The sequence below is a fragment of the Chrysochloris asiatica genome, unplaced genomic scaffold, assembly GCF_000296735.1.
Source record: "Chrysochloris asiatica unplaced genomic scaffold, ChrAsi1.0 scaffold00016, whole genome shotgun sequence".
NCBI lineage: Eukaryota > Metazoa > Chordata > Mammalia > Afrosoricida > Chrysochloridae > Chrysochloris > Chrysochloris asiatica.
Window position 1 is genome coordinate 6,842,533 of NW_006408534.1, and position 15,668 is coordinate 6,858,200.

At 37.8% G+C, this 15,668-nt stretch overlaps 1 protein-coding gene across 1 annotated transcript in view; it reads right to left on the minus strand.

The window, feature by feature from the left end:
* LCLAT1 (lysocardiolipin acyltransferase 1) overlaps window positions 1–15,668 on the minus strand; it is a 301,927-nt gene that overhangs the window by 115,640 nt on the left and 170,619 nt on the right. The window contains exon 3 of the mRNA XM_006835164.1: window positions 13,765–13,963. Coding sequence (XP_006835227.1) covers window positions 13,765–13,963 — 199 coding nt within the window. The remainder of the gene's footprint in view (window positions 1–13,764; window positions 13,964–15,668) is intronic.

The following is a 15,668-nucleotide window of genomic DNA, read 5'->3' on the forward strand; positions in this document are numbered from 1 at the left end:
ACTGGGCTTACTGGTCAGAAACAGACTGCAGGAACCAGAGATTATGGTACTCCATTGCCCTTGAGGTTTGGAATGGAACCAACCCTGTGGCCTAATTTTCAATCAAGCAGTAGATTATGTAGGTGGAACAACAATAGTAAGGTATGCTCACCAAGGCATGATCAACCATTCAAGATCCAAAGGGCCACATTTACTGAAGAACCAAGTTGAGAACGGTTGGGAAAGGAGAGTGGAATGGAGATACGAACGACAGGGAGGTGCTGAGACAACTGCTGTGACATACAGATGACTGCAATCATTGAGATGAAACAAGGTGTACGATTTGTTGACTTGTTGAATGTAACACTGATGATCTGCTCTGTAAACCTTCATTCAATCCACAATAAAAAGTTTCAATAAAATGAAAGGAATACCCAAATAAATAAGCAAATAAGAATGTCAGCAAACAAATAAATAAATAAATGCTTTAAAACTTTTCAGCAAGTGATTCTAGCAACTAAAACTACAAAATCAATGACATCAAAAACTTAATTTTTCAACTATCAGTAGAAGTGACTATAATTAAAATGATCTGAGCTGTGTATCCAAAAATAAGCAATGGGTATTTGTGTGTTTCCAAGATAAGAAAACTAAAATATGTTTAATATACTCCATTAAGACTTCTCGTGTGGCACGGTAGGATCAGCACTGGACTGTAAACCACAAGGTTGGCAGTTCAAACCTAACAGCTGCTCCTTGGACATCCTATATAGGGTCACTGTGAGTTGGAACTGACTTGACAGGAAACAACAACATATTCCATTTGGTAGTTTTCATAAAAATCTCAATTCATAAGTATTTAACAAAATTGACTAAATGAGTAAATCAATGGATTTTTAAAAATATAGCTTGGGGAGATGTGGGAAAACAAGTAATATCAATATGATTTTGACACTAAATAGCAGACTCTAAGAGTCATATAAACAACTCCAGTTTCTATTTGTTAGATAAAATGGCATCTAGTTTCCAGGCTGGTGAAGTCATCTGGAAGCCAAGCTCTTACATTCTGTCCTGCTGCCATCCTCTGGATGTCTGTAGTACCTTTCCTTTTGGACTCAAAATGACTGCCGGAGCTCAAACCACCATATGTTTTCACACAATGTCCCAAAGCATAGTCCTTTCATCAACCTCTGTCCTTTTACCAAGGAAGAACATCTTTCCCACAGCCTTCAGCTGGGACTCTCCCTTATGGTAACTATTACAATGTTAACAGGATTAACTCTTTTCATTCATATTGATGAGATAATTTTCCAATTAGATCTTTCAACATTTTTGGTAGTTTTTAGAGAATATGACTTGTATTTTTGTTGTTGTTGTTGTTGTTGTTGTTATTGTTAGGTGGTACCAACTCATAGCAACCTTATGCAAATGCTTCATTCTTTGGATGCTATTGTACTCAAAAGCATATTTTTTGATTCTTTCCAAGAGCATAGAAATAAAACTAATATTTGCACATTGACTTTGTAGTCTGCTAGCTTGGTAAACATTATTAGTTTAAATCATTTTTTAAAGTTGATTCCTTAGGATTTTCTATATACAAAATCATGTTATCTGTAAATAGGGATATTTTTATTTCTTGCTTTCCAATCTCTTTTACTTTTTTTCTTGCCTAAATGCCTGGCCTAGAACTTCCACAACATTAAACAGAAATGCTGAGAGCAGACATTCATGTTTTATTTCTGATCTTAGGCAGAAGTATCCAGTCTTTCACCATTGTCTAACTATATTGTTGTTGTTATTAAGTACAGTTGAGTCGATTCTGACCCATAGTGAGCCTGTATAGGGTTTCTATGGTGAGCTTGAACAAACAACCTTACAGTTCAAATGACTTGCAGTCTGACGCATTAGCCCACAGCGCCACACCAGGACTCTCCGTAACTATATTAGTTGAGAGTTTATGTAGGAACCCTTTACCATGTTAAAGGAATTCCCTTCTATTCTTAGTTTATTGAGATTTTATCATTAAAGAGTATTGGATTTTATCAAATACTTTGCTGTGTCTATTGAATTAATCATGTGACTTTTATTATTCTATTAATATAGTGTATTACATTAATTGACTTCCAAATGCTGAGCCAATTTTATACTCCTTGGATGCATCCCATTTGTTAAAGCCATGTAATTCTTTTTAAGTGTTGGTTGATTTGATCTCCTGGTTATTTGGTTAAGGACATTTGTCTCTGCATTCATAAAAGCTATGTATGTAGTTTTCTTTTCTTTGGACGCCATGGTCTGGTTTTGTTAAATACAGTCCTCAAAGGATGAGTGTTCTCTCAGATGTATTTCTGAAAGAGACTGTAAAGAAATGGTATTAATTCTTGTTCAAATGTATGGTTAAATTCAGGAGTGAAGGCATCAGGAAATGTTTTTGTTTTTTTGTGTGTGTGGATAGTTTTTTGTGTTGTTCTGTTTTTTATGGTTAATTCAATCTCTTCAATTGTTTTAGGTATACTCAATATTGTCTGCTTCCTCTTGAGTAAGTTATAGTACTTTGGGTCTTCTGAATTTGCCAGTATTATCTAAATAATTTAAAGGCATAGACTTTATTTCTATGATGTCAGCAGTAAAGTCCCCTCTTTCACTTGTTTCTTTTTTGTTCTTGGTCAAGTTAGCTAATGGTTTGTCAATTGCGTTGATCTTATCAATGAATGAGCTTTTGTCTTAATTTCCTCTTTTTTAAATAAATTCTATAGTTTATTAATTTCTACTCTAATCCATTTTTTCCTTCTTTCTGCTAGTTTTGAATTTAATTTTGCTCTTTTTTTCTTGTGTCTTAAGGTGAACATCTAGGTTACTGATTTATGTTATTTCTTCTTTTTATTAAATTCAGTGAAATCTATGAGAGCAAAACACAATGAGATTCTTGTTTTTCCAGGTCATGCAAGATTTCTTCCTGTTGCAATCTCATTACCTTTTGATAACTCATTTTAGTGGGAAATATTCCTTCTTTGACAGGTCTCTGCCTTCCAGTTTGGGGTTTTGCTGTCTCAGTATTAAAAGCTCTCTTTCTCCCAGGGCTGCTTTACTTAAGCTGCATCACATAAGTTTAAGTATATTCTGTCTTCATATTTTTTCCAATCAAAGTATTTTCTAATTTCCCTTTTTCTTCTTTAACCACCATTTACTTAAGGATGTACCGTTTAATTTCCACATATTTATGATATTCTCAAATTTCTTTCTGTTAGTGATTCTTATTTTCATTCCATTTGGTCAGACAACATTTGTGTATGTGTGTATATAATGGTGTTGCTGAGTGCCATCAAGTTGGTTCCAGGTTTCCAAGGAGTAGCTGGTGAGTTGGAACTGTCAACCTTGCGGTTCAAACCGACCTTACAATTAGTATATATGTATGTATGTATACATATGTATATTTAAAGTCCTGGTGTGGTGTCACAGGATAAGCACTCAATCTCAAGGTCAGTTTGAACCACAAGGTCAGCATTTCAAACTCACCAGCAACTCTTTGGAAAATTATAACAGGGTAGCTATGGGTCAAAACCAACTTGACAGTACTTAATAACAACAACCTGTATAGGGTTTCTGATGGAGTGGCTGGTAAGCTTGAACCGCTGACCTTGTGTATCAAATTAACTCTGCAGTTCAGTGCATTAACCCATGGTGCTACACCAGTATATATACATCCCTTTAAATGTAATAAGATTTGTTTTAAGACCTAGCATGCCTCTATCTTGGAAAACATTTCATATGCCCTTGAGAAGAATTTATATTCTGTTGTTGGATGTTCTATAGATGTCTGTTGTTGACCTTCTGTCTACTTGTTCTATCCATTACTGATAGTGAAGTAATGGAGTATCCTATTATTAGTCCTTCTGTCAAGGCTTGCTTCATGTATTTTGGTACTCTCTTATCAAGTATATGTTTGTAACTCTTACATCTTTCTGATGAAGTGACCCTTTATCATTAAAAGTTCCTCTTTCTCACTAGTGTCACTGTTGGTTTTAGATTTTATTTTGTCTGATATTATGATAGCCACTTGAGCTGTTTTATGTGTGATATATGAGGAAGGTCAAGAAGTACTGATAGTAGGATTCTATTACTTCATACATGCACAGTTTTACTTCTAATAAAAGGTGTCTAAAACATGCCTCTACAATAATGGATGGCTGCAGACAGGTCCACTCAGTAATACACTTGTTTTAGTCTGTTATAGTGTCTTCAAAAGAACAGGTGCAGCAAGACAGTGGCTTCCAAATATTTAGTGCAATTCAAGGCAGAGAGGTCAACTCTTTAGGTTATATCAACTATTTTGGGAGATTCTCAAGGGGTAATCTTTGCTGAGGTAGATTTTCTTTTAGGATGCAGGACAATTACAGGTGCTTGCTTATGAGGGAGTTTCCTCTGGTAGCGTAGTGGTTACGAATCGGGCTGCGAACCTTAAGGTCAGCGGTTCGAAACTACCAGCCGCTCCGCGGGAGAAAGATGAGGCTTTCTACTCCTGTAAGGATTTACACCCTCGGAAACCCTGTACAGGGTCGCTATGGGTCGGAACCGACTCGACGGCACTTAACAACAACAACAATGAGGGAGTTTCAAGAAAATGGAAAATTGCATTGGTGAGAAAAAGGTCAAGAAAGCTAGCCAGGAAATATTTTTCCATTAGGACAATATACATGTTCATTTTAATGTGTAGCAAGGCCTGATCTACAAGAATTTCACTGGGAAACCTTACTCTATCCACTCAGACTTCTTTTTGTTCTCCAAAGTCAAAGAATATTTAAAAGGAATACAATTTGAGTACTTCATGAATGCCAACCCCAAACTGCCATTTTGACACAGTGCAAAATTCTTCAAGGAAGGTTGTTACTATTAAGTGCCAATGAATCAGTTTTGACTCATAATGACTCTGGTAGTGGGATTGAGCCACCAACCTGTGGTTAGCAGTCCAGCGTTTATCCTGCAGTGCCACACCAGAACACCTTAAGGAAGGTGGTTGTAGTTGTTAAGTGCCATTGAGTTGGTTCCCACTCATAGTGAGATGGAAAAATCACCTTAGTTAAAGTCTGAGATGGTAATTATAGTTTCTTCTTAAAGGGCTCCACTACTTATCTGTATGGACTTAAATGGAGGACACATCAAGAAACAACAGCTTCACATTTTGATATTCTTGTTTAGTAAAGGCACAATTATTCAACTCAGAACAGTTTATTCTCTGCTGTGCCTGCAGAAAAGCCTCTCTCTAGCCTTCAGTCCCTTGCCCTGGCCACTTCCTGGTGGGAGAATATTACAAAAGCTCTGTTAGTACTGCTGATAAATGTTCAGAGGACACTACGGTGCATTACATATCCTTAGCCCAAAGGTGCTCAGTGTCAGCTCCATATATCCCCAAACCTAACTCCCCAATTAAGTCCTGGAAGTGCCCCACTCCACAAATGAGCCTCCTGCCCAAAGGCAGTCAGCTTTATTTGCCTCCCTGGCTATGAAGCCTACATCTCTGTCTGGTGCTATAGCTCCTGGCTTGGTTGCTGTGCTTGCTCTTCTGCTACTCCTTTGGTGTCACCACTTTCTGTGCCTGGGTCAAAGAGGTCCATGTGCAGAGATCTCTGATTCCTGGCTCTTGTTCTTTGATTTTAGTGAGATCCCCCATTCCTGCATCTCAGACAACTCATTTTAGAGATGGCATGTTTGAGTTCCAACCACTCACAACTGCATCAGATATTCCTGTCAGTATCTTCTCCTACTTTCTTTTGCCTAGACACATCAAAAAAAGAACTAACATTGTTTGGTCAGAATTACAAAGACTATGAGTAGAAGAGCTCTGGTAGCGTAGTGGTTACGAATCGGGCTGCGAACCTTAAGGTCAGCGGTTCGAAACTACCAGCCGCTCCGCGGGAGAAAGATGAGGCTTTCTACTCCCGTAAAGATTTACACCCTCGGAAACCCTATACAGGGTCGCTATGGGTCGGAACCGACTCGATGGCACATAACAACAACAACAACAATGAGTAGAAGAATCATATGAAGTAATGTACTATACTGAAACTATTAAAAATGGAAAAAAAAAAATTTCCCTCACTACTGCTGAGATTCCTGTTCTAGGTTATGCCCCCCACCTTAGGCCTTACTTACACTTTCCTTTATTTTTCAAACAATAGAGAACAGAGCAGAGAAAGAAACGTAATGTTTATTGAGGTCTCCAGCCAGGCAACAGCATTTGTTACACTAACCTAAAAGATTTTTGGTGAGGTCCGTGTATTACAATGATCCTTGAACTTTGATGTGTTGATCTATCATGAAAATTCAAAATGGTTCTTACAGAATTAAAAGAGAATTTAAAAATCTTAGTGAAAGTCTGAGATGGTAATTATAGTTTCTTCTTAAAGGGCTCCACCACTCGTCTGTCAGTTTGTTGTACTGTGGTGGCTTGTGAGTTGCTGTGATTCTGAAAGCTATGCCACTGGTATTTTAAATACCAGCAGGGTCACTCAGGGTGGACAGGTTTCAGATGGGCTTCCAGACGAAGACAGACTAGGAAGAAGGAGTGACAAACTACTTCTGAATATTTAGTGACTGAAAGAAAACCTTATGAATAGCAGAGAAACACTGTCAGATATAGTACTAGAAAATGAGCCCCTCAAGTTGGAAGGCACTCAAAATGAGACTGGGGAAGAGCTGCCTCCTCAAAGTAGAGTTGACTGTTATGACACGAATGGAGTAAAGCCCGTGGGACCTTCATTTGCTGATGGGGCACAACTCAAAATGAAGAGAAACAGCTGTAAACATCCACTGAAAATCAGAACATGGAATGTATGAAGTTTGAACCTGGGAAAATTGGAAGTTTTCAAAAATGAAATGGAATGCATAAATATTGATATCTTAGGCATTAGTGAGCTGAAATGGACTGGTATTGGCCATTTTGAATATGATGACCACATGGTTTACTATGCTGGAAATGACAGATTGAAGAGGATAGTGTTGCATTCACTGTCAAAAACAACATATCCTGATCAGTCATGAGGTACAACGCTGTCTGGGATAGGAGAATATCCATGAGTCTACAGGAAAACCCAGTTAATACCACTGTTATTCAAATTTACAAACCAACCACTAAAGCCAGTGAGGATGAAATAGAAGGATTCTACCAACTTCTTCAATCTGAAATTGATCAAACATGCAATCAAGATGTATTGATCATTACTGGTGACTGGAATACAAAGGCTGGGAGCAAAAAGGAAGGATCAGTAGTTGGAAAATATGGCCTTGGTGACAGAAATGATGCTGGAGAACACATGATGGAATTCTGCAAAATCAATGATTTGTTCATTTCAAGTACCTTCTTTAGACAGCATGAGATGACTACACACATGGACCTTACCAGACGGAATACATAGAAATCAAATTGATTACATCTGCGGAAAGAGACGATGGAAAAGCTCCATATATCATCAGTCAAAACAAGGCCAGGGCAGACTGTGGAACAGACCATCAATTACTCATACGCAAATTCAAACTGAAGCCGAAGAAAATAAAAACAAGTCCACGAGAGCCAAAATATGACCTTGAATGTATCCCACCTGAATTTAGAGATCATCTGAAGAACAGATTTGATACATTAAACACTAAAGACCGAAGACCAGAAGAGTTGTGGGATGACATCAAGAACATCATACAAGAAGAAAGCAAAAAGTCATTGAGAAGACAAGAAAAAAGGAAAAGGGCAAAATGGATGTCAGAAGAGTCACTGAAACTTGCTCTCCAGCATAGAGATGCTAAAGCAAATGGAAGAAACGAGGATGTACAAGAGTAGAAGAGAAATTTTCAAATATCAGCTCGAGAAGATAAAGCCAAATATTACAACAAAATGTGCAAAGATCTGGAATCAAAAAACCAAAAAGGAAGAACACGCTCAGCATTTCTCAAGCTGGGGGAACTGAAGAAAACATTCAAACATCGACTTTCATTACTGAAAAATTCTCTGGGCAAATTATTGAATGATGCAGAAAGCATCAAGAGAAGATGTAAGGGATACACAGAGTCACTGTACCAAAAGGAAATGGTTAATGTTCAACTATTTCAAGAGATAGCTTATGATCAAGAGTCAATGATATTGAACGAGGAAGTCCAAGGTGCACTGAAGGCATTGGCAAAGAATAAGGCATCAGGAAATGATGGAATCAAAATTGAAATCTTTCAAGAAAGTAAGGTGACACAGGAGGCACACATCTTTGCCAAGAAATTTGGAAGACAACTATCTAGCCGACTGATTGGAAGAGGTCCGTATTTGTGCCCATTCCAAAGAGAGGTAACCCAATGGAATGGGGAAATCATCAGACAATATCTTTGATATCCCATGTGAGTAAAGTTTTACTAAAGGTAATAAAGAAACAGCTGCAAGCATACATTGACAGTGAACTTCCAGAGGTTCAAGCCGGATTCAGAGGTGGCCGTGGAAAGAGGGATTTCATTGCTGATGTCTGATGGATCTTGATTGATAGCAGAGAATACCAGAAAGATGTGCTTTATTGACCATACCAAGGCTTTCAACTGTGTGGATCATGACAAGCTATGGACAATACTGCAGAGAGTGAGTATTCCAGAACACTTAATTGTGTTCATGAGGAACCTATACATAAACAAAGAAGCAGTTGTTCGAACAGAACAAAGGGACACTAAATGGTTTAAAAATTAGGAAAGGTATGCGCCAAGGTTGTTTTCTTTCACCATATTTATCCAATCTGTATGTTGAGAAAATAATCCAAGAAGCTGGATTACATGAAGAACATGGCAAAGGGGCTGGAGGAAGATGAATTAACAACCTGTGATGTGCAGATGATACAACCTTGTTTGCTCAAAGACTTAAAATACTTACTGATGACGATCATAGACCAAAACCTTCAATATGGATTGCACCTCAATATAAAGAAAACAAAAATCCTCACAACTGGATCAATAAATAACAATAAATAAAGTTCAATGGAGACCAGAGTGAGGTTGTCAAAGACTTCATTTTCATTAACACTCATGAAAGCAGCACTCAAGAAATCAAATGATGTGTGCATTAAGCAAATACGCTACACAAGACTTCGTTGAAGTGTTCAAGAGCAAAGATGTCACTTTGAGGACTAAGGTGTGTGCCTGACCCAAACCATGGTTTTTCAGTTGCCTCATATGTATGTGAATGTTGGACAATGAATAAAGAAGATGTTAGAAGAATTGATGCATTTGAGTGATCGTGTTGGAAGAGAATATTAAAAGTATCATGGACTGCCATAAGAACAAACAATTCTGTGGTGGAAGACGTTGTCAGAAGGCTCCTTAGAAGTGAGGATGGTCAGACTTCGTCTTTCATGCTTTGGACACAGTATCAGGAGGACCAGTCCCTGAAAAAGGACATCATGTGGAGGGTCAGCAAAAAAGAAGAAGACCCAATGAGATGGACTGGCACAGTGGCAGCAGCAATGGCTCCAAAGTAGCAAAGACTGTGAGGTTGGCACAGGACCAGGCAGTGTTTCATTTTGTTGTGCATAAGGTCACTATGAGTAGGTACAGACTCAAAGCCACCTAAAAACAACAGCAATATGGCTCTGAAAGACCAAAGTAAATACTGGTCTGCTAACCACTAGGTTAGCAATTCATGCCTACAAGCCGCTACTCAAAATCTTATACAGGATCGCATTAAAAGCCAACTTGAAAGTACTAACAATGAACTTTATGGCAATTAACAACCACAACAATCCTAAATAGTTTGAGTTAAAGAATACAACACAATATGTCATAATAAATTTGAGAACTGAACAACAGTAAATATACTGCAGATTGAAACTTACAAAGGGAATTTTAAGAGAAAAAAATTAAGAAATTATAGGAATTCCTTATAATTAAAAAAAGACAAATAATGAGCTTAGTATAAAGCTCAAAAAGTTAGTACAATAATAGAGTAAACTAGAAGTAAGTAGAAAAGAAACCATAAAGAAAAAAGCAGGAAATACTGATATAGAGAGCAAACATAAAATAATATCAACAAAGACAAATCTGGTCCTTGAAAAGATAAACATGTGGGAAAACTGACTTATTAAGGAGATATAAATAAACTACATTTAGAATGAAAAGGGCAAATATCTACAGATTTAGCAAAGACCTGGAAACCCTAAGAAAATATCATGAACTTTATGCTAATATTATTTGAAAATCCAGATTAATGACACAAATGTACTCAGAAAGAAACAAGAACTTTGTAAAGACCAAAAGCCACTACAGAAAAACATATTAAATATTGTGGGTGTTTTGTTTATTTTTTTCCTTTTTGCAAATATTGAGTTATGCTAACTTAGTCCAGCTGAGTCTCCTAGTGACACTGTAGTCAGCATTGCTGTTTGTCTAATTCAAATCCCATCACTAATTTCCTTTATCCTTATTACCTCCCATGATAAGATCAGAAAGTTGAATAAACATTTTTTGAGCTGCTCCTGGTGTGGTGCTGTAAGACAAGCACTAGACTACAAGCCACAAGGTCGGCAGTTCAAACCCACCAGCTGTTCCTTTACAGGGTCTCTATAAGTAGGAACCAATGCAAAGGTGTTTAACAACAAATTGCAGTTAAGGGCAGCAATGCAAGTCACCACAATACGACAGACGGAGTGGTGGAAATGCTAATACCAAAGGAAGATATATAAGCAGTCCCATGAAGCAGTGTGGAGGAGCAAGTGCTGACAGAGGTGTTGGTTTCCATTAAAAAGGAACAGATGTGTTTGACACTGTTCTTCCTCCTCCCGGGTTTGAAGGCAGATATGATGGCGGGAATTATAATCAGAAGATAAAGGTCAAGATACTGGGCATGTGGCATGTGGTTGGCTTACCACTGTATACCATTACTTTATAAGAAAAACTGTAAGTTAGAATCAACTCATTGGCAGCGGGTTTGGCTTTTGGTTTAAGACCTCATAGCCAAATTATCTCGCTGTAGTGTGTGCAATGGGCTGCTAACTGCAAGGTCAGTGGTTCAACTCACTAGCCACTCTTGGAAATCGTGTACAGGGTTATTATGAGTCAGAATCAACTTGACGGCCCTTAACAACAACAGGACCTGGTATAGCTTCCAGCATCACAGCAACATGCAAGCACCACAATACGACAAACTGACAGAAGAGTGGTGGAAATGCTAGTAAAGAAGGCCCAAATCAAATTTTTGCTGTGCCCTTCTTGGTAAATATTGCTTGTTAAAATCGTATCACTTTGTACAATTCTCTGAATGAAACGTTCAGATCTGCCAACAATTGAAGGGCTCAATAATTAGGGTAAGAATTGGACATCAAGGTCAGTATGAAAAGCATGGTCAGCAACTCAAACTCACCAGTCTCTTTTCAGAAATCCTATCCAGGGTTGCTATGAGTCAGAATTGACTCAGTGGCACTTAACAACAACATACTAAGGATCACTACTATTATTTACTTATTATTTAAGTCATACTTGAGACTAGCTCATGTAATTAGACATTACTAAATGTATTTAATAATACATTGAGAAAATCCCTAAAAAGTTCATAAATCAAAGAACACATTTACGAGTACATGCCTTCTTCATTAGAAGATACATATGCAAATCTCTCAACTTGGATCTCCGGCACAAGTGGCAGAAAATAAGCACATCCCTAACACCCCTAATAAATAAACTACACACCCCTGCCCTTAGATAATTCTTAAAAGTCACTTCACTGCACTGATAAAAGCAGGATTTAGATGTGGTTTAGATAGCAAAAAAATGTTCAAATTAGAAATGTTACAAGGGAAACCAGAGATCCATCACATACTTCATACCCACTTCACATTAACTTTTAAGTTGAGGAGTGGACAATTAAGTTTTAACATGCAATGTTGAAATGTTCCTACATTAACACCAGGCAATGAACATGTTGAATTTAAAGTAAAAATTTAAAATAACTATTTAAAGTAAATATTTCTTTGTTGTTAGATGCCATCAAGTCAGTTCCAACTCACAGCAAATCTATGTACAACAGAACAAAACACTTGCCTGATTCTGCGCCATCCTGAAATCATTGTTTGCTATGGCTGAGCCCATTGTTAGAGCCACTGTTGTCAGTCTATCTTGCTGAAGAGCCTCCTGTTTTTCAATGACCTTCAACTTTACCAAGTACGACATCCTTCTCCAGGGACTAGTCCCTCCTGATAATATGTCCAAAGTTTATGATACAAGTCTTACAATCCTTGCTTCTAAGGATTACTCTAGCTATGTTGTTGTTGTTGTTAAGTGCCATCGAGTCGGGTCCGACCCATAGCGACCCTGTACAGGGTTTCCGAGGGTGTAAATCTTTACGGGAGTAGAAAGCCTCATCTTTCTCCCGCGGAGCAGCTGGTAGTTTCGAACCGCTGACCCTAAGGTTCGCAGCCCGATTCGTAACCACTACGCTACCAGAGCTCCTTGATATACTTCTTATATATTCAATATTCTTTGCCAGTACCATAATTCATAGGGCATCAATTCTTCTCCAGGCTTCCTCATTCACTGTCCGGCTTTCACACGCATATGAGGCAAGTGAAAATAACATGACTTGTGTTAGGGGCACCTTAGCACTCAAAGTGATATCTTTGCTTCTGAACATTTTAAAGAGATCTTTTGCAGAGAGAGATGTCTAGTGCAATATACTGTATGATTTGACTGCTGCTTCCATGAGTGTTGAAAGTGGATTCAAGTAAAATGAAATCTTTGACACCTTCAATCATTTCTCCATTTGTTTTATGTTGCCTATTACTCCAGTTGTGAGAATTTTTGTTTTCCTTTTTACTGGGGTGTAATCCATTTTGAAGGCTATAATCTGAATTGTATCAGTTAAGTGCTTCAAATCCTGTTCACTTTTAACAAGCAAGGTTGTGTCATCTGTATATCACAGGTTGTTAATGAGCCTTCTTCTAATCCTGATGCCAAATTCTTCTTAATATTGCCCAGCTTCTAGAGTATTTGCTTAGCATTCAGATTGGATTACGTATGGTCAAAGGATACAACTCTGATGCACACCTGCCTCCTGGTCTGCGTATAGGTTCCGCATGAGCATATTAAGTGTTCTGAAATTCCCATTCTTTGCAATGTTATTTATAATTTGTTATGATCCACGTACTCAAATGCCTTTGCATAGTCAAGAAAACACGGATAAACAAACATCTTTCCACCACTCATCTGACAGTTTTTTGTATCGTGGTAGTTTGTACAAGTTGTTGTTTCTAGGAACTTTAATATTATGGAACATAAACAATGAAGAGACTTAAACAAACAAAACAAAGCTAAGGATTAGAGAAGTTCAAAAGATACTGGGCACCTTGTATACAATCTTGGATTCACTGGGGGTTCAATTAATATTTATTAGATGAATGTCAATGAATCAGTTCATTCCAAATACCTTATTAGCACAAGCCAGTTTCTGGCCTAAATTACTTAAAAGCATGACATGGAATAAAAAGTTACTAAGTTATTAATTCATATGCTTTGAAGTATTGCACCCGCAGGAAACATATCTGTCTCCTTAAGAATAGTTGATTCTTTCAATGTAATACGTTTCAAAAAAAAAAAGATTAAAGTAAAATCATCTGTTATGATCCATGAAAGAAGAAGAAAGTGGTGATTATTTTTAGACTAGTAAGAAAAAAATGGAAAGGGCTTTAACACTTAAGTGGGGCTTACCAAATTCTATAGAATTTTGGAGTTGGGACATTACATAAAAATGAAAGAACCATTAGAAATAATTTGTGAATAACATACCAAATCCAGGAATACTTTTGAGACTGGCTTTGAGACAAACTTTCTCCAATCTGAGGTAGCTGTATCTCATCAGACAATTCCACAGAAACATCCAATCCATTCTTGTCCGATGGTTCATAATAATGACACTTCTTTCTCCAGGAATAAACGCATCTCCTGTTATAATCACTTTTACACCAAACATAGTCTCCAGCAATGCCTAAGGGAACAAACAATTTATCTATAATTAGCAACTTATGGTTTCCCATGTTGTGTTGTTAAGTGTCAATGAGTTGGTTCCAATTCATAGTGACCATGTATAGGGTTCCCAAGGGTGGTTAGTGGGTTTGAACCGCCAACTTTGTGGTTAGCAGTTCAATACTTATTTATAGCACCACAACAGAACTCCACATAGGTAAATTTTATTACGCCTTGTCTTAGTTATCTAGTGTTGCTATAACAGAAATACCACAAGTATTTCTTTTAGAATACCACAAGTATTTTAAAATACCACAAGTATGGTTTTTAAAACCAGAAAGTTATTCCCTCACAGTTTAGGAGATTAAAAGTCCAAATTCAGAGTGCCGGCTCTAGGTGGGGAAAGGCTTTTTCTTGGTTGGCTCTGCAGAAAGCTCCTTTTCTCTTTTCAGCATCTGTACGCCTAGCACTCCTTACAGATACCCATATGTCTTGGCATCAATCTTCCCATGGGTCTTCCCATGGGCCTAGGAGCTTCCCAGCATAGTGTCCAATGGTATATTCCACTCCTGGCTCTTCTTTCTTGGTTGTAAACCTTAGTCCCTTTGAGCTCTGCTCATTTCTTCCTCCTTTTATCTCATGTAAGATAAAAGGTGTTGCAGGCCACCACCACTAACCTCCCCCATCTCCTTACCTCCCCCCCGCAGAAATTTTCTTTCAATTAACTGGCTACTCATAACAGATGCCATTATGAAAGTGATTATATTATATTAGATCTCATCAAGGGGGACCACTGCCAAACTACTGAGGATCCTGGCTCACTCAAGTTGACATAAAATTTTAACTATCACATACTTTATAAATAAATCTTATGATTCCTAATAAATCAAAAGCACAGCGCTTCCCTTGATATTTATTTTTATAACAAATCAGGAAGAAAAATGATGAGAATGAAAATATGACAGGACTCTTTCTATTTTAGTTCTTTAATTAATTTATGTTTCTGATAGTTTTTGAATGAATACAGCAGCTAACTCTGCTTGAAATCTTCAAGGTGAAAAAAGGGGTTTCCAAAAGTTCATGGGAGAGAAGGGGACTTGCGCTTCCTGGACCAGGCAGCTCAGGTAAGGCTCCAGGGAAAAGGGGTGGAATTGCACATAGAAAACCTCTGTCTAGCAGACAGACAGCCTTTGAACAAACATAAGATCTTATATTTCAACATTGTGAACGCGTTTTTTTAAAAGATCAAGTTGCTGAGGAATTACAGGCATTCATGAGCTTTACCCTGACTGCACGCAGCTCCTGCTTCCACACCAGAGCCTGCGAGTGTCTCTGCCCCTTACAGACCTTGGAATGCAGGGCTAGAGCAACCCCACTTAGAAGGCTGCATTTCCAGAGAAAAGGAAGCATAAACTAACAAAGCCGAACAAATAGAGAGGGATATCAGCGCGGATATCAGGAAATTCGAGGTACCCACGGTACAGAGAGACTGAGAGAGGCATCTTTTACGTCATCAAATACAGACGCTACCTCCCTGCAGACATGATTAAAGGAACAATTGAACAAAATGAAATAATCATATTAAATATCTATGTTCCCAATGAAAGAGCGCCAAACATCTAAAACAAACTCTAATAGATTTGAAGAAAGAAATAGATGAATCCACAATAATAGTGGGTGACTTTAACACACCACTTTCAAAAATGGATAGAACAACCAGAAAGAAA